The 12,465-nt window shown below is 42.1% G+C and overlaps 1 protein-coding gene across 1 annotated transcript in view; it reads left to right on the top strand.

Annotated features, from left to right (window-relative positions):
• LOC116361890 (hyaluronan synthase 2-like) overlaps positions 1–12,058 on the top strand; it is a 40,712-nt gene extending 28,654 nt beyond the window's left edge. The window contains exons 3-4 of the mRNA XM_031816217.1: positions 6,519–6,620; positions 9,001–12,058. Coding sequence (XP_031672077.1) covers positions 6,519–6,620; positions 9,001–9,936 — 1,038 coding nt within the window. The 3' untranslated portion in view covers positions 9,937–12,058. The remainder of the gene's footprint in view (positions 1–6,518; positions 6,621–9,000) is intronic.
• Positions 12,059–12,465: the final 407 nt, after the last annotated feature.

Raw genomic sequence — 12,465 nt, 5'->3', positions numbered from 1 at the left:
AAGACCTACAACTCTGTCAGACAGAGGACATGTCCTACATTAGGAGAAGACCTACAACGCTGTCTATCAGACAGAGGACATGTCCTACGTTAGGAGAAGACCTACAACTCTGTCAGACAGAGGACATGTCCTACATTAGGAGAAGACCTACAATTCTGTCAGACAGAGGACATGTCCTACGTTAGGAGAAGGACTACAACGCTGTGTCAGACAGAGGACATGTCCTACGTTAGGAGAAGACCTACAACTCTGTCAGACAGAGGACATGTCCTACATTAGGACCACAACGCTGTCTGTCAGACAGAGGACATGTCCTACGTTAGGAGAAGGACTACAATGCTGTCTGTCGGACAGAGGACATGTCCTACATTAGGAGAAGCCCTACAACGCTGTCTGTCAGACAGAGGACATGTCCTACGTTAGGAGAAGACCTACAACACTGTCAAACAGAGGACATGTCCTACATTAGGAGAAGACCTACAACTCTGTCAGACAGAGGACATGTCCTATGTGTAGTATGAATCCAGATGGAACCGCGGTGAATCCATTGTTCGTCTGCTGACTTCATGACCCCCCCCCGACCTTAGCCTTTTGTGATGTCAAAACCCTGTGGTATTTGTGGCACAGATCAACCGACTGACGCCAGATTGAACATGTTTTACTGAAGAGACCTTTTACACCAGCTATTCCCGATAACCACTTATTGAAGGAACAACTGATTATTTAGCGGTTTTCATGTCATCTCCCCAAGCTGAGGCTCGTTACAGCTGCAATCTGTTACCTCTTTTACAGTCAAACTATAAATATTAAACGGGACTTTCCCCCTTCGTTTTCAACATCTGTAGTCTTTGCAGTAATTTGATGCGGGTGATCTGTGAATATTAATGCCATTTATGGACCCGTCAGAACAGGTTTGGTGCTAACGTTGCTATGGGACTGGTTGCCAAGGGGCAGTGATCAAAGAAACGGAATTCCATTTCTATGGCAGTGATGCAGCTTCGCCTAATCAAACACACTCTGCTGATGATGAAAATAACATGAGGAATGTTGTTGCACATTAGCAGACGTGCCAACAGGCTATGCCTAACTACACATGGGTATCTGTTCTCACCGTGAAAGGGGGAGTGTGTGTTGGTGTTCTGTGTATCAAAACCAATAGACTGGTTAGGGGTACAGAAGTCTTTTCCTGAGGTGGTTTGATTATCTTCTGGCCATATCATTCTCTTTAGTTACTCTCTTTTCATGCCATTTGTGTTTTAATACATTGCTCTTACAGCAGAAAGATAGACATTGAATTATCACAGTGCTACACAATCTAAATGTCTTCCTCTTCAAACAATTCAAACAGCTGATCTTTCTCCATATATATACAGCTATACGACAAAATCTCTGTCACCATCAGAACACAACCAATCACAACCCTCTCTCAGTCAGAACACAACCAATCACAACCCTCTCTCAGTCAGAACACAACCAATCACAACCCTCTCTCAATCAGAACACAACCAATCACAACCCTCTCTCAATCAGAACACAACCAATCACAACGGAACCCTCTCTCAATCAGAACACAACCAATCACAACACAACCCTCTCTCAATCAGAACACAACCAATCACAACACAACCCTCTCTCAATCAGAACACAACCAATCACAACGGAACCCTCTCTCAATCAGAACACAACCAATCACAACGCAACCCTCTCTCAATCAGAACACAACCAATCACAACACAATCCTCTCTCAATCAGAACACAACCAATCACAACCCTCTCTCAATCAGAACACAACCAATCACAACACAACCCTCTCTCAATCAGAAAACAACCAATCACAACGGAACCCTCTCTCAATCAGAACACAACCAATCACAACCCTCTCTCAGTCAGAACACAACCAATCACAACCCTCTCTCAATCAGAACACAACCAATCACAACCCTCTCTCAATCAGAAAACAACCAATCACAACACAACCCTCTCTCAATCAGAAAACAACCAATCACAACACAATCCTCTCTCAATCAGAACACAACCAATCACAACACAACCCTCTCTCAATCAGAAAACAACCAATCACAACACAATCCTCTCTCAATCAGAACACAACCAATCAGAACACAACCCTCTCTCAATCAGAAAACAACCAATCACAACACAATCCTCTCTCAATCAGAACACAACCAATCACAACACAACCCTCTCTGAATCAGAACACAACCAATCACAACCCTCTCTATCAGAAAACAACCAATCACAACGGAACCCTCTCTCAATCAGAACACAACCAATCACAACACAACCCTCTCTCAATCAGAAAACAACCAATCACAACACAATCCTCTCTCAATCAGAACACAACCAATCACAACACAACCCTCTCTCAATCAGAACACAACCAATCACAACCCTCTCTCAATCAGAAAACAACCAATCACAACACAATCCTCTCTCAATCAGAACACAACCAATCACAACACAACCCTCTCTCAATCAGAACACAACCAATCACAACCCTCTCTCAATCAGAAAACAACCAATCACAACACAACCCTCTCTCAATCAGAAAACAACCAATCACAACACAACCCTCTCCCAGTCAGAACACAACCAATCACAACACAACCCTCTCTCAATCAGAACACAACCAATCACAACCCTCTCTCAATCAGAAAACAACCAATCACAACACAACCCCCTCTCAATCAGAAAACAACCTATCACAACACAACCCTCTCTCAATCATAAAACAACCAATCACAACACAACCCTCTCCCAGTCAGAACACAACCAATCATAACCCTCTCTCAGTCAGAACACAACCAATCACAGCCCTCTCTCAGTCAGAACACAACCAATCAAAACCCTCTCCCAGTCAGAACACAACCAATCATAACACAACCCTCTCTCAGTCAGAACACAACCAATCACAACCCTCTCTCAGTCAGAACACAACCAATCACAACCCTCTCTCAGTCAGAACACAACCAATCACAACCCAGCCCTCTCAGTCAGGACACAACCAATCACAACCCAGCCCTCTCAGTCAGAACACAACCAATCACAACCCTCTCTCGGTCAGAACATAACCAATCACAACCCTCTCTCAGTCAGAACACAACTAATCACAACCCTCTCTCAGTCAGAACACAACCAATAACAACCCTCTCTCAGTCAGAACACAACCAATCACAACCCTCTCTCAGTCAGAACACAACCAATAACAACCCAACCCTCTCAGTCAGAACACAACCAATCACAACCCTCTCAGTCAGAACACAACCAATCACAACCCTCTCAGTCAGAACACAACCAATCACAACCCTCTCTCAGTCAGAACACAACCAATAACAACCCAACCCTCTCAGTCAGAACACAACCTCACTTCCACTTCCAGTCCTTCCTTCCAGCCTTCCAGCCAAACCCCAGCCCTCCTTACACCGGCCCCAATGACTTCACTTACCCAATGAAATCATTCCCAATTAAGGAGTGACTGAAGAAACCTTTCCAATCTGTGAAGAGATCGCTGCAAATATGACTTTACTCCCACAGTTGTTTGTTGACCAACGGACGGACCTTCCCACTTGACACTAATGTACCAACCCTGTACATCAGTAATCAGTGTAATTAATGTACCAACCCTGTACATCAGTAATCAGTGTAATTAATGTACCAACCCTGTACATCTGTAATCAGTGTAATTAATGTACCAACCCTGTACATCAGTAATCATTGTAGTTAATGTACCAACCCTGTACATCAGTAATCAGTGTAATTAATGTACCAACCCTGAACATCAGCAATCAGTGTAATTAATGTACCAACCCTGTACATCAGTAGGCAGTGTAATTAATGTACCAACCCTGTACATCAGTAATCCGTGTAATTAATGTACCAACCCTGTACATTAGTAATCCGTGTAATTAATGTACCAGCCATGTACATCAGTAATCATTGTAATTAATGTACCAATCCGGTACATCAGTAATCAGTGTAATTAATGTACCGACCATGTACATCAGTAATCAGTGTAATTAATGTACCAACCCTGTACATCAGTAATCCGTGTAATTAATGTACCAACCCTGTACATCAGTAATCAGTGTAACCAATGTACCAACCCTGTACATCAGTAATCCGTGTAATTAATGTACCAACCCTGTACATCAGTAATCAGTGTAATTAATGTACCAACCCTGTACATCAGTAATCAGTGTAATTAATGTACCAACCCTGTACATCAGTAATCAGTGTAATTAATGTACCAACCCTGTACATCAGTAATCAGTGTAATTAATGTACCAACCCTGCACATCAGTAATCAGTGTAATTAATGTACCAACCCTGTACATCAGTAATCAGTATAATTAATGTACCAACCCTGTACATCAGTAATCAGTATAATTAATGTACCAACCCTGTACATCAGTAATCAGTATAATTAATGTACCAACCCTGTACATCAGTAATCAGTGTAATTAATGTACCAACCCTGAACATTACTAATCTGTGTAATTAATGTACCAACCCTGTACATCAGTAATCAGTATAATTAATGTACCAACCCTGTACATCAGTAATCAGTGTAATTAATGTACCAACCCTGTACATCAGTAATCAGTGTAATTAATGTACCAACCCTGTACATCAGTAATCAGTGTAATTAATGTACCAACCCTGTACATCAGTAATCAGTGTAATTAATGTACCAACCCTGCACATCAGTAATCAGTGTAATTAATGTACCAACCCTGTACATCAGTAATCAGTATAATTAATGTACCAACCCTGTACATCAGTAATCAGTATAATTAATGTACCAACCCTGTACATCAGTAATCAGTATAATTAATGTACCAACCCTGTACATCAGTAATCAGTGTAATTAATGTACCAACCCTGAACATCAGTAATCTGTGTAATTAATGTACCAACCCTGTACATCAGTAATCAGTGTAATTAATGTACCAACCCTGTACATCAGTAATCAGTGTAATTAATGTACCAACCCTGTACATCAGTAATCAGTGTAATTAATGTACCAACCCTGTACATCAGTAATCAGTGTAATTAATGTACCAACCCTGTACATCAGTAATCTGTGTAATTAATGTACCAACCCTGTACATCAGTAATCAGTGTAATTAATGTACCAACCCTGAACATCAGTAAGCTGTGTAATTAATGTACCAACCCTGTACATCAGTAATCAGTATAATTAATGTACCAACCCTGTACATCAGTAATCAGTATAATTAATGTACCAACCCTGTACATCAGTAATCAGTGTAATTAATGTACCAACCCTGAACATCAGTAATCAGTGTAATTAATGTACCAACCCTGTACATCAGTAATCTGTGTAATTAATGTACCAACCCTGTACATCAGTAATCAGTGTAATTAATGTACCAACCCTGTACATCAGTAATCAGTGTAATTTATGTACCAACCCGGTACATCAGTAATCAGTGTAATTAATGTACCAACCCTGTACATCAGTAATCAGTGTAATTAATGTACCAACCCTGTACATCAGTAATCTGTGTAATTAATGTACCAACCCTGTACATCAGTAATCAGTGTAATTAATGTACCAACCCTGTACACCAGTAATCAGTGTAATTAATGTACCAACCCTGAACATCAGTAATCTGTGTAATTAATGTACCAACCCTGTACATCAGTAATCAGTGTAATTAATGTACCAACCCTGTACATCAGTAATCCGTGTAATTAATGTACCAACCCTGTACATCAGTAATCAGTGTAATTAATGTACCAACCCTGTACATCAGTAATCAGTGTAATTAATGTACCAACCCTGTACATCAGTAATCAGTGTAGTTAATGTACCAACCCTGTACACCAGTAATCAGTGTAATTAATGTACCAACCCTGTACATCAGTAATCAGTGTAATTAATGTACCAACCCTGTACATCAGTAATCAGTGTAGTTAATGTACCAACCCTGTACATCAGTAATCAGTGTAATTAATGTACCAACCCTGTACATCAGTAATCAGTGTAATTAATGTACCAACCCTGTACATCAGTAATCAGTGTAATTTATGCGCTGCTGATTGGTCAAATTGGCCAATATAAAACAAACATATCCCGCCCAAAAACTTGATGAAGGACTCTTTGTAACGAGATCTTCTGGCCTAGTTTAACTTTCTAACTTTGTGTTGTTTGTGTGTGTGTGTGAGTGAGTGAGTGAGTGAGTGAGTGAGTGAGTGAGTGAGTGAGTGAGTGTGTGAGTGAGTGAGTGAGTGAGTGAGTGTATGAGTGAGTGAGTGAGTGAGTGAGTGAGTGAGTGAGTGAGTGAGTGAGTGAGTGAGTGAGTGAGTGAGTGAGTGAGTGAGTGAGTGAGTGAGTGAGTGAGTGAGTGAGTGAGTGAGAGAGAGAGAGAGAGAGAGTGTTTTGGGGATTGAATTGAATAGTGTGTACCCTTGTGTTTCAGGTGTGAAGTGTTTTGTGGATTCAACAGGATTGTGTGTCCCCCCTTGTGTTTCAGGTGTGTGACTCTGACACTATGCTGGATCCTGCGTCCTCTGTGGAGATGGTGAAGGTTCTGGAGGAAGACCCCATGGTGGGAGGAGTGGGAGGAGACGTCCAGGTAATGTCTCCATTGTTATTGACTAGTCTGTATGTCTGAGACTGTGTTCTCCTAGCCTGGTACCGTACTGTAGGTGCTGAAACCAGCTCCAGTCTCCATTGTTATTGACTAGTCTGTATGTCTGAGACTGTGTTCTCCTAGCCTGGTACTGTACTGTAGGTGCTGAAACCAGCTCCAGTCTCCATTGTTATTGACTAGTCTGTATGTCTGAGACTGTGTTCTCCTAGCCTGGTACCGTACTGTAGGTGCTGAAACCAGCTCCAGTCTCCATTGTTATTGACTAGTCTGTTTGTCTGAGACTGTGTTCTCCTAGCCTGGTACCGTACTGTAGGTGCTGAAACCAGCTCCAGTCTTCTGTTGATAGAATACTAGTGTTGGGTGCAGCACAGTGGAGTCTGCTGAGGGGAGGACGGCTCATAATAATGTCTGGAATGGAGTAAATGGAATGGCAGCAAACCATGTGTTTGATGTATTTGATACCATTCCACTGATTCCACACCAGTCATTACCACGAGCACCGTCCTCCCCAATTAAGGTGCCACCAACCTCCTGTGGTTCAGCACCTACAGTATATATGGCATGGATACTAAGCTAGGGTTGCCCAACTGCTTTCAGAGATGTACTGGGTGTGCAGGTGGGTCATCTAACCCAGTGGATACTGCTGAGGGGAGGACGGCTCCTAATAATGTCTGGATTAGGTTTATGGACTGAATGAAATGGTATCAAACACATGTAGGCTGAGAGAATCTTCAGAGTTGCTCCGGGTTAAGCTGAGAGAATCTTCAGAGTTGCTCTGGGTTAAACTGAGAGGATCTTCAGAGTTGCTCCAGGTTAAACTGAGAGAATCTTCAGAGTTGCTCCGGGTTAAACTGAGAGGATCTTCAGAGTTGCTCCGGGTTAAGCTGAGAGAATCTTCAGATTTGCTCCGGGTTAAACTGAGAGAATCTTCAGAGTTTCTCCAGGTTAAACTGAGAGAATCTTCAGAGTTGCTCCGGGTTAAACTGAGAGAATCTTCAGAGTTGCTCCGGGTTAAACTGAGAGAATCTTCAGAGTTGCTCCGGGTTAAACTGAGAGAATCTTCAGAGTTGCTCCGGGTTAAACTGAGAGAATCTTCAGAGTTGCTCCGGGTTAAACTGAGAGAATCTTCAGAGTTGCTCCGGGTTAAACTGAGAGAATCTTCAGAGTTGCTCCGGGTTAAACTGAGAGAATCTTCAGAGTTGCTCCGGGTTAAACTGAGAGAATCTTCAGAGTTGCTCCGGGTTAAACTGAGAGAATCTTCAGAGTTGCTCCGGTTAAGCTGAGAGAATCTTCAGAATTGCTCCGGGTTAAACTGAGAGAATCTTCAGAGTTGCTCTGGGTTAAACTGAGAGAATCTTCAGAGTTGCTCCGGGTTAAACTGAGAGAATCTTCAGAGTTGCTCCGGGTTAAACTGAGAGAATCTTCAGAGTTGCTCCGGGTTAAGCTGAGAGAATCTTCAGAGTTGCTCCGGGTTAAACTGAGAGAATCTTCAGAGTTGCTCCGGTTAAGCTGAGAGAATCTTCAGAATTGCTCTGGGTTAAACTGAGAGAATCTTCAGAGTTGCTCTGGGTTAAACTGAGAGAATCTTCAGAGTTGCTACGGGTTAAACTGAGAGAATCTTCAGAGTTGCTCCGGGTTAAACTGAGAGAATCTTCAGAGTTGCTCCGGGTTAAGCTGAGAGAATCTTCAGAGTTGCTCCGGGTTAAACTGAGAGAATCTTCAGAGTTGCTCCGGGTTAAACTGAGAGAATCTTCAGAGTTGCTCCGGGTTAAACTGAGAGAATCTTCTCACCCTGTGGTTTATTAACCGATGTAGTGATGTTGATGCCTTTTACGACCCACATCTAGAAGCTACAAAGAAATAAACACAAACCTAGTAAAAGTATTTTGAGAGCTTTTTCAACAAGTAAGCTTCAGTGCATAAAATAAAGCTTTATAGTGCTTCTTTTATGATCCTGTAAAGTATTCTGGACAAGAGAAAGACTCATGGTTAAGCCTACACTGTTGTTGAGGACCAAATCTGCCCTTATTTCATTTAAAGTTCCCCCGAATACCAAATAATACAAACTATAAAAATGCATCTACACAACAGGACATTCCTTGACAAAATTGAGTTAGCCTATACCTTAGGCTTACATTGATTACGCCCATGTGAGAATTCTACACAATAGCAGGTTGATCGGTGGAACATTTGTAGGAGCTCTGGGAAAGTTGATAGCATTTTCTTTTGCTAATTAGGGGTCCTTAAACCAATCGCCCACGATTGTGCCGTTTGGTTGCTATGCTGACACTATAGAATGTGTTTACAGCAGTTGTTAACCAACTTAAATACCCTGACCTTATGTGTCTTTCTTCCTCCACAGATCCTGAACAAATACGAGTCCTGGATCTCGTTTCTTAGCAGCGTCCGTTACTGGATGGCCTTCAACATCGAGCGAGCGTGTCAGTCCTACTTCGGCTGCGTCCAGTGTATCAGCGGACCACTGGGAATGTACAGGAACAACCTGCTCCACGAGTTCATAGAGGATTGGTACAACCAGACCTTCATGGGCAGCCACTGTAGCTTCGGCGACGACCGCCACCTCACCAACCGCGTGCTGAGCCTGGGCTACTCCACCAAGTACACGGCCCGGTCCAAGTGCCTGACCGAGACCCCCATCACCTACCTGCGCTGGCTGAACCAGCAGACCCGGTGGAGTAAGTCTTACTTCAGAGAGTGGCTCTACAACGCCATGTGGTTCCACAAACACCACCTCTGGATGACCTACGAGGCTGTCATCACCGGGTTCTTCCCCTTCTTCCTCATCGCCACGGCGATACAGCTGTTCTACCAGGGGAGGATCTGGAATATCCTTCTCTTCCTGTTGATCGTCCAGGCGGTCGCCCTCATCAAGTCCTCCTTTGCCTCTTGCATGAGGGGCAACATCGTCATGGTCTTCATGTCCTTCTACTCAGTGTTGTACATGTCCAGTCTGTTACCGGCCAAGATGTTCGCTATCGCCACCATAAACAAGGCTGGCTGGGGCACGTCAGGGAGGAAGACGATCGTGACTAACTTCGTAGGGCTCGTTCCCATATCGGTCTGGTTCACCATCCTCTTCCTTGGCATTATCTATACGGTCGTCCAGGAAACCAGAAAAGATTTTCCTTTTCCAGACTCTGAAAAGATAGTCTTAATCGTTGGTGCGATAGTGTACGCCAGCTACTGGGTCATGCTCTTGACGTTGTACATGGTACTGATCACTAAATGTGGCAAGAGGAAGAAAGAACAGCAGTATGATATGGTGCTGGATGTATGACATCTTCCTCCTTTCCTCCTCCTCCTCCTCCTCCTCCCCCTCCTCCACTGAAACTCCTTGATTGGGTCTTAAACACCACTCTATTTCCTGAATAGAGCACTACTTTTGACCAGGGTCCATACAGGGCTCTGGTCAAAAAAGTAACACACTTTTTACGGATCAGGGTGCAGTTCGAGACGCAGACATTGTCCCTCTCAACGTTTACAAAGTGAAGAATCTCAAACTGCTCATTGATTGTTGGACTCTCGGCAGGTGACGTGAAGTGACGATGCCAGAAGAGCGATATCATTGCTGCTGTGACTGACTGCAACAAGAAACTACAGATATTTCCTTATGAAATATTATGATGATGAGGTAAAAAAACACTTGTTGGTGATGTGTTTTGCCAAATGGAAAACCACCAAATGGACATCCTGTTTTTTCCACATAGATACACAGAGATGATATGCATAATGTCCTATGCACTTTTACGTCTCACTCCCATTGTGCATAATGCTTGACAGAGTCATTTGAAGATGAAATACCTCAGTGGGTTATGCTTTTCATTGTATGAGTGAGTGATCGGGATGCACCCAGAAAATGGCTCGTTCTTGATTATAACATAATTTATGATGTTTTTTGGTCATATTTGTCCTCTTTTTTTTATACACAGTTGTTAATGAAAGGCAAAGCTGTAATTTCTCAGTTCTTTGGCCACATGCTGCATCTGTTGCCTTGGTTACTTTGTAATTTACATATTATATTTTAATGCCTTTTTATATAGACTTTTTTCAACTCTATTTTTGCTTTAATAAACACCAAAGATTCTTTATTTTCATTCATTTTTTTATATAAAATGGAGAGAGAAAAAAAATGCGTTGTGCATTCAACTGTTATAACAATGATGTGTGTATCTGACCAAAAATGTGAAGTTAACAGCTGGGTTTTTTTGTCTGCAATGATAACAATAAAATGCAATTCTAGGGATAAGTTATTGAATACAAGAAGGGTGATTAACCTGTGTTTTTTTTTACGTACATTGAGAGAAAACCAGCAATATTTATAAGAAGATTCTGTGGTTTATAGATAATTATATATTTGATAATATACATTTCATAATAGACCTTATAGAGACCATCGTTGGTTTTGGAGAGGTAGCCGTTCTGCAGGATTTTGCTCCAGCCCTAATCTTAACATAGCCTTTCGCAAATCTAAATTAGCAAGACAGCACAAACTAATCTGGGACCAGGCTAGCTCTAACACACTCTAATTTACTGATCAGCACAAACTAATCTGGGACCAGGCTCTAACACACTCTAATCTACTGATCAGCACAAACTGATCTGGGAACAGGCTAGCTCTAACACACTCTAATTTACTGATCAGCACAAACTAATCTGGGACCAGGCTAGCTCTAACACACTCTAATTTACTGATCAGCACAAACTAATCTGGGACCAGGCTAGCTCTAACACACTCTAATCTACTGATCAGCACAAACAGATCTGGGACCAGGCTAGCTCTAACACACTCTAATCTACTGATCAGCACAAACTGATCTGGGACCAGGCTAGCTCTAACACACTCTGATCAACTGATCAGCACAAACAGATCTGGGACCAGGCTAGCTCTAACACACTCTAATCTACTGATCAGCACAAACTGATCTGGGACCAGGCTAGCTCTAACACACTCTAATCTACTGATCAGCACAAACTGATCTGGGACCAGGCTAACTGTTACTGCAGGGCAGGAGCAAAAGCCTGCCACGCAGTATCTCTTCAGGCGGCGGTTTTGACCACCTCTTGCCTTACTGTAGGACTTCCTGAAATAGGTTTCAAGGTTTCATACGAGTTCACATGAGGACATTCGTCACATGATGCATTCTGGAAATTGTATAAACAATGCGTTAATCCACATCAGATTAAAATCCCAAAAAATACATTTTCGCAAAAATGTAATGATCTATTCCAGAGTATTGATTATTGATTATTGACTCTTTAGAGAGTTTAAGAACACATTTTAATCCATTTTATTAGAATTGATCAGACCGAATATTGAACCGTGACTTTGGGATCATGGGTAGTATTATCATGAAGCACTTTTGTGTTGTGCCAAAAAATAAATAAATAATGTCTTACTATGTCTAGAAAGTTGTCATCATTGATCTGTAATACTACTTCTGTCATAATGAATATGTGTGACTCCCTCGTGTCTTATAACACTGATGGTCAATAAAACACACTTGTTTGCACATAAAATGAGACATTCTCACTAGTGTAGTAGTGTTAGTTTACAATGGCGGATGTTGCTGTTTGGCTGCTGTTGTGTTTTATTGTTTCAATGGAGACAGCTGAATCTGGGGAATAGAGGGCCTTTCTCCAGACAAGTATCACGGGGTGGAGAGTTGCCATGACAGAGAAGCTTATTTATTGTACACACAAACGTTTTAGTATACTGTAGCAGAGTAGTGAAATCAGTCGTCTAGACTTGGCAATTCCATAAGAATCCTCTCACTGACCTTCCCAGGTCATCCAGGAGGTTCACTTT

This window comes from Oncorhynchus kisutch, unplaced genomic scaffold (assembly GCF_002021735.2).
Source record: "Oncorhynchus kisutch isolate 150728-3 unplaced genomic scaffold, Okis_V2 scaffold763, whole genome shotgun sequence".
Taxonomy (NCBI): domain Eukaryota; kingdom Metazoa; phylum Chordata; class Actinopteri; order Salmoniformes; family Salmonidae; genus Oncorhynchus; species Oncorhynchus kisutch.
This window is presented reverse-complemented; position numbering and strand designations above follow the sequence as displayed.